At 43.7% G+C, this 7,937-nt stretch overlaps 1 protein-coding gene across 1 annotated transcript; it reads right to left on the bottom strand.

Annotated features, from left to right (window-relative positions):
* Window positions 1–494: 494 nt before the first annotated feature.
* LOC139719456 (uncharacterized) lies at window positions 495–7,688 on the bottom strand. Its single transcript, XM_071630870.1, has 2 exons — window positions 7,522–7,688; window positions 495–1,940 (listed from the first exon to the last, which is right to left on the bottom strand). Exons 1-2 carry the CDS (start codon window positions 7,616–7,618, stop codon window positions 652–654), a joined length of 1,386 nt encoding a protein of 461 aa, XP_071486971.1. The 5' UTR covers window positions 7,619–7,688; the 3' UTR covers window positions 495–651.
* Between the last annotated feature and the right edge of the window lie 249 nt (window positions 7,689–7,937).

Consider the following 7,937-nt stretch of genomic DNA (forward strand, 5'->3'; position numbering starts at 1 on the left):
TGTAAACGGACAAAATTGCAGGGCCTGGCCTCGCAATTGAGACTGGACTCGGCCGCGGCTCAGCCGCGGCTCGGCCCAGCCCCGCACTTTAAACATGGGCCTAACAGCCCACCTTTCAATAGCTTCTCCCATTCTCATCATGATTCCATTATTATGCAAATGATGACTGGCATTAGAATGGAATTTGTGGGCACAATTTACCAACGGGTGCAACATGAGGATAGTTCTTTTTACGGACTCCTCACAAAAGTTCCCAGCTTTTACCGTCAGAACGTCAGTGGCACAGATTCTTCATAGTGATAAATCTACTGTAAGTTGAATACAATTCCAGAGTCAATAAATGTAAGATCACTTCAGGAATATCATAATTTCCATGGTTCCAGTACATGGCATACATCAGCATGTAGCCTCAATGTTTTGCTTTGTTTTAATACTTAAATACTTCAACATTTTTAAAGACCTCCTCATATGACTTTGCGAAAAGAAGGCTACTATTAAAATTCGGTGACTGTGGTAACTTCATGGCAGTGCAACTGTCACATCTAGAGACTTATCCACACAAGAACATGCGTTTTGTCACTTTAGTGTATCAAAAGACAGCTTCCTGAGTATGTGTGGGTATACCACGTAGATGGTGAGTGAGCTATATTTTCACACTTCATGGACACGCCGACGGGTTTGACGCTGCCGAGTTTGCGTTGTCGAGCGGACATTTACTGATGACTCCAAGTGGGTGGGGTTTATAGGTTCTTGGGAAGTACCGCTAACGGCACTGCCCATGGCAGTTCCTGCCTGCTGCTCACTGCTCTGAGCAGCAGAAGCCTGGACTCTGGGTGGGGCCTGTGGGGCAGGGAAACGGGGCCGCCCCACGGAGCGTGTCTCCGGAGCGGAATGTGTACGTTGATGGAGCACAGGAAGGCTAGGGCTGGCACTTGGGTCATATGGAGGCGGGTCCGCAGAGGTACCTGGACTGTCCCTCCCTGACTGGGAGTCGGGGTTCGTTGGAGACTCATTGGCAGGTCTCCTTCGAGGGCGAGATGGCATGGTGTACACAGGGGGGCTAGTGTTCGCCGGAGACGAGGTGTTATAGCTGTATGAGGCAGGAGACTGGTCTGTCGTTTGGTGTGGGGAGGAATTTCTCATTACCTCATAAACAGTCTCATCAGAAATAGAGTTGCCAAGATTGATGTTGGGGTTAGAGGAACTTTCTGGACTATCAGTGCCCTTTTTGCCACTATCCCCAGATGACAGAGTCTCATTTTCTGGCTTCACAGTCTTTGACTGGAGTGCTCTGCTATTGGTGAGGGGCGGAGCAGCTCCTCCAACTGCACCACCACTATCCTTCTCCTCCTCCGCCCCGTCCACTTGCCTGGCAACCGAGTTCTCCTCTCGCTTTACCTTAATCTTCAATCCTGCTATGCCCTTCTTTGGGGCACTCACCAAGTCACGCTTAATCCTCCGCCGACGGGACGGATCCGACCGTCGGTACTGCAGCATGCTGTCGAGGTCTATCACGTAAACGTAGCCTGCAATGAGCAGCTCAAAAGTCCTCTTGTTGGCACGGTAACTGTCCTCCAGCTCTGCCTTGGTTCTCTCCTCGTACTCCCACCAGCCGTTGCGCCCCTCGTAGAACCAAGTGTAGGACTCCTCGCTCTCCTTTGCAACTGCTGTCCGAGCCTCCTCCACCTCCTCCTCCTCAGCCCTCTCCTCCTCCTGAAGATACAAGAGCTTGGGACTGGAGAAGAAGTCCTGGGGGATTTCCTGCCTACAGAGGGCGCACCGACGGTACTGGGTGGAGGCGCCCTTCATACAGAGGAAGCAGAACACATGATGGCAAGGCAGCTCAACGGGATGGATACAGGACTGAAGGCAGACAGCACAGTCCGGGATGAATGGGGCCACACGGCTGGGAGGTGCTGGGTCTGATTTACTCATGGTGTCTACAAGGAAGACCAGCAAACAATACAACAAAAAATTACAAATCACTTCAATAGCCATAAAGGCAATAATGCACTCAGCAGGACGACACATCAATCAAAGAAATATGCCCCTTTCAACTGATGATCTTTAATTTAGTTAGTTTGACTTAAAACTAATAAATGGTGATTTAGTAGTTAAAAGAAATGTGTAAATTTGCTTAAATGTAACATAGCTAACCACATACTTGCTCATAAACTCATTCACATGAGAAGAACAAAAAGTGAATCAATAAGGCATAGCAAACACACCATTACAATTTGATTTCATTCATTAATTTCTGCAGTCATTGATCATCTCTCAAAGAGTAAAGAGAGAAGGGGAAGAGTAGACATAAAATGTATGAATTTTAAAGGTTTTCCACAGGTCTGAGGCAATTACTTCCTGGGCAATTACCCCAGACCCTTTCCCTGGCCTTAATCCTAATCCTAATCCTGAACCTACTGTAATCCTAACCCTAACCCAAACTCCTAATCCTAAAACTAACCCTAATCTTTACTCTAACCTTACCACTAACCAGTATTTAGCTGGGGGTAATTGCCCTCTGGGGTACAGTAATTGCCCGGACATGATTTTCCACATTACGTACCATGTACATTGTACATAAGCAGCTGGACAGCTACGTGTACACTATAGGTGTTAATTCCATAGACTTGTAGCATGAGATCAACGTCCTTCCTGTTCTTGTACAATGTACGTTTGTACGTGTAGTTGACATAATGGGGAAGTCATCTCCCCTTTCAGATTTCCTTGTAACTGTACTAGAACAAATCCTATGCCAGTAACTGTGCAAGCTGTAGTCTACATATGAACTACACGTACACACGTACATGGAGCTTTTACTGTACGAGCTGAAATTTTCGCGGTTGTTTTATTTTCGCGAATTTCGCGAATCGCCTTTGAACCGCGAAAATAACAACATGCAAAAATATCAACACACTAATAACTGAGTTCAGTTTAGATTCGCAACCACGAAAATGTCCTCCAAGTAGAAATTCGCGAAAATATCTGTACGCGAAAATTTCAGCTTGTACAGTACTTGAGACTGGAAGTTGCTGATAACAAGGTACCAAGATACACTTGTACATATGCTGTGTGGTGAAGGGAAAGCCAAAGACTTTATACACATGTTCATGGTATTCTGTGCTTGTACACTTGATACTGTGTTTGCAAGTACACATATCAAAGTGTATGAGTCATATCCTGCCAGTGCATAATGAAGGACAAAATGGGACACTGTTATTGATTTCAGACATTGAAATTTGTAGAATGAATAGACTATAAAGGAATAATCTATGCAAAACAGGACCAGAGTTAAAATGTGGCTCCAGATACAGTTTTTGTAAAACTGCAACCAGCCCAAAGACAAAGCATTTGGGCTGTGGATCAGTGGATGTACAAACTGTATTATAATGTAAGCATTTCGTGTTTGGTATGTAGTGGTATTGGACATGAAATTTAACTTTATAGAGATTTGAATTATATACAATTTGAATACGTACATTTCGTCAGGTGCCCGTGCATTGGCTGCTAACGCAATACAAATTGTATTGCGTTAGCGGCCAATGCACGGGCACCCAACGATTTACAGAATAATGTGGTACCTTCAACAATCCCTTAAGTACTGTAAAAGTTGATAATTCCTTGATTCGGTCAAAACGAAGGGACTGTAGTATGACAACTATCCACTTGAAGGATTTGGAACCATGCACTGGTTGTTTATCCTTTACATCCAGTACCTACACGTCGGCAGAAACTCAGTGCAGTGTGAAGGCCCTGTAGCTGTATGGTATTACTTTCGAGCAAAGAAGCAAGCTCGGCCGAGCGTGATAGCACAAAGATCCCCTCGCTCTGGGCTGGGAGTGATTAACTAGACCCAATTCGCTCATCACCATACAGTGAGAGGGTCTTGTCAAAAAGGCTATTAGTGCATTGTGACTCCTTGTCTGCCCCATCGGTCATGAACAAATTATGAATATTCATGAAGTACAGTACATGCACAGTACAACGTTGTTTGAAAAATGAACGGCAGCAGAAGGAAAAATGTCTTTTCAAGACTATGGGAATGGTACGGAAATGAGCAAGTTCTACGGCAGATACACATTAGATTTTTTAAAATATATTTACTGTACAATGTCTGTGAAATGATTTAATTGTATACATATATGCCAGCCTATTGGTCTTATAACCCTAGGGCACTTTAGAGGACTTGTGTCAAAGAATTTATGATTTGTTTTGGAGGGTTTTTTTTCTGTCTCTCTCTCTCATCATACAAAGATAACATGCTGTTCAGAGTGCTACCACAGTACAACTGCATAATGGAGCACCTCAGAGTTAATGAGAACCATGCAAATGTTCAAAATTTATGCATATTACTGAAATAGTATAGATACATACATGTAGTACACTTTACTGTAGGGCATCTGTCTACATGGCAGGGATGCCAAGTTCAAAAAAATTTTATGAGTGAGATTTTCATGACTCGGCATCTCGGCATGCGAATGTGCACGCGAGCGAGGGTGTGGGAGGGGTTTTTCCCCCCTGTGGCCTCCCACGGTAGGGAGCTTTTTCAATTTTTAGCTCTTAATGGTGCAGTCAGGTGCATACTTAAGTGACTATTTTTTACTTACCGGTATTTTGAAAGACAAAAGGGAAATATACCTTCAATTGCAACTATTACTTTAATCTTTTGAGCTATGCTGATAATTACAGGCCTAAGTTGCAGACTTCGCCCGATGGGTGAGAAAAATGGGTGTTATGCGTGAGATCGTGAGATGGCCCTAAATGCTTGAGTCTCACGCAGAATGCGTGAGACTTGGTAGCTCTGACATAGATTTACAAATTTCAATTTATATGAATCTACAGTTCTTGACTTAGACTTCAAGATTTCACTCAGAATTTTAATGATGTCCAATCTTTCTTTTCTGTAATGTTAGTGTTAGAGATCATGGCATAGGGTAACATCCCCAGCATTCGGTCACTAAAGCTTTTTTGCAATATTTTTGCAAACTAAAATAATACATGCATACATCATATCCACAGCCATGTATGAGAAATAATATTATATATCAATTTCTTTAATCTCAATTTTCATTTTGTTAAAATCACGCAGAATTTCACAAAATCCCAAAATATATCACCTTGAAAATTCCCCAGAATACGGTCACCGCGACCAGTATTCGGTCATGTGATATGCGCGTTCAAAGTCAATGCATGTTCAAGGCAGCTGAAAAATGCGCCGCGCGCTACCTTGTTGGCGCAAAATTGCATCGGCGATGTTGCGGCGCCCGTTGGTGACCGAATACTGGGGAATCGGCATTTGCATTCAACCCTTGTACATTGAGACACTGTATCGGCACGTACGGAATTTTTTTTTCCTTTTGCGCTTTTGAGGATACCATCACACTCAAGTCCAAGCTTGCGATTTACTATAAGCAAAAAATCCCACTAGAGAACGGCGTATTTCTTGGTTTTTAGCGCTTTTTCAGCGACCCGTACTCTTAAATCTGGGCTCAATCTGCGCGCACTTTTGGAAAGTAGCGCCGATTCCGCACTTTTGACGGTAAAATTTGGGATTTTGGATGGATTTTTGGAGGGGGCTAAGGGAGTTTCCTGTTGTGAATGAGTGTGCAAGTATGTGAATTGATGTGATTTGCATGTGTTGTGACAGTTGAACTTACTGGCTGGTGACAAGCGATAAGTGACCGAATACCGCCCGGTAGCTGACCATATACTGGTAGTGGTACCCTTACCCTACAGTCGAGCAGTCTCTGACACTAACACCGTAATACAGTACTAGTGTAGGCGTACACGCATTCGTATTGGGAGTAGTTACATGTATCTAGTGAGCAAACAGTGAATCTGTAATTAACTGTGCAATCTATGTAGTATGTAGGCATCCAACAAAAGAAAAGCAAGCCGCCCATAATTAGACCATATTCCAAACGCTATCCAAAATTCGACCACGCACTAGTTAGTGTCCACAATTGCGCTGCACCGGCTACACATTGAAACCTATGCTTTTGCACGGTCGAATTTTGGCATGGGAGGGTATGTCAAACCTGTCCTTGGCTTGGTGCAGGTTTATTTTTACTTTATGGCAATAGAATTAGAACCAATAATTTCAATTCTTGATTGTCAACAACTATGGTTTGCAATGACTATGAACTGATGAATGAATGCCATGCATACAGCCCATGGGCTATGGCACCATGGGCAACTTGACTGTTCAGTTGATAATGAAATGATATTGTTCATTGAGGAGCTGACGAAACATGACCCCAAAGAAAGAGTACATTTCTCATTTTCTGTAAAACTAAACCAATTTGTGTAAAATTTAACTCAAAAGTAAATTTACAGTGCATGGGCCATGGCCTTGATGGCATCTAGCTTATGGCCCCCAATTGACCGAAAGATCGGTGTGTATCTGTCCGTCGGGGAATGTTCCGCGGAGACTGCGTCTGGCTTCACGGATCCCCTCCGTATACAGACCGAAGTCAATGATGCCAGCTCCTGTGTGGCAGTAGCGCACAGATCAAACGTTACGATAAACCAAATTTCAGACAGCTTTTTTACATTCAAACAAGTTTGACATGACATGACACATTATGGAGTAATATTTGGGGTTAATTTCTCACATTTTGCAATTGAAATACTCACAGTAACGCGGTTATAATGCAGAAATTTTATCCACATCGCAACATCGCCGTTCGCTAGCTGTAGGTCGCCATTTTGAATCTGTAAACCAATCGCATGCGAGGTACTTTATTAAGTAAAAAAAACACGTAGAAACTACCTCGCATGTGATTGGCTAATAGATTCATACTCTATGTTTCTGCAGTTTGAACGTGACGACGCGACGGGCTGGTTGATGTGTGTTTTGCGTTGAAAATTCGACCGAAATATTGGATTATTCATTAATCTGGTGAGTGTAGTCTATTCTTGAATAGAACGGGTCTAGTTGATTTAACTATTCAAGCTTAAATTTGCCGACCTAGGGCCGTGAATTAGACGCAATCGAGAAGGGTGAGGTACCTCACCCAATTTTCCATAGAGACAGTGGTTAAGAACATCCACACAGCAATGGGTACTACAACCTTCCGTCTGTCTACGGAGGACAGCGTTAATGGCAAAATACAAAAAGAGTCCTCCGGACAGACGGATCTTTCTGTCTAGGCCCCCAACCGCCCTGGCAGCTGGATTGCCATCTTTAGTAGTACAGTGTACTTAATAGTCGAAAGTAAACGGTTAGACTCTTAAAGCGAGACATTTTATCATAACATATGTCGCCTGACAAGCTGTAGAGTCTAGACTAGTCTAAAGTTCTATTCCCTTTGGTTCAAGATCATGTATGATCATGATAACTAGTATATCCGCATACATAGCCAGACTCCATCCACACAGTACGTAAACGCAAGCTGAGCTGAGGCTGTTCGTGCCGCTGTTGTCAGCAAGCAGCAGCCCGCCCCCGCCCGGTTGACATGGTAGTGGAATTGCCCCACTCCGTGACCGCGGTGGTTCACATGGGTCCACTTACTTACGTACCTGTCTTACTTTCAACTTTTGCACCCTTTTTGTTGGAAACCGTACCAGATTCTCCTCTCTCTGGCTCACGAGATACCGGAATTGACCCCTCGGACATTTTCGGAGAACAGCAGTCTAGATGTTTGAGCCTTTGAGCATGATATCTTTGACTGTTCCAACAAGTACGGAAGGAGTTTTCGGTGTATGTACTGCTGATGTGTGGTATCGAATAATTATGAAGATAAATGTGGTTATGTTGTTGTTGTTTTTTCTGCGCCGAATGTTGACGCCATCTACGTGCGGGTTTCTACAGCTTTCAAAATACTCTATTCTTGCGGTCGGCTACACGTCACTTCCGGTTGACTGGAGTGAAAACAAACAGCTTGCACGCGCTAAGCCTGCATATGCTATGCATAATGCGCATACTGCATGCTGTG

This window comes from Diadema antillarum, unplaced genomic scaffold (genome assembly GCF_040938485.1).
Source record: "Diadema antillarum isolate AM-2024a unplaced genomic scaffold, OU_Dant_1.0 scf00000111, whole genome shotgun sequence".
Taxonomy (NCBI): domain Eukaryota; kingdom Metazoa; phylum Echinodermata; class Echinoidea; order Diadematoida; family Diadematidae; genus Diadema; species Diadema antillarum.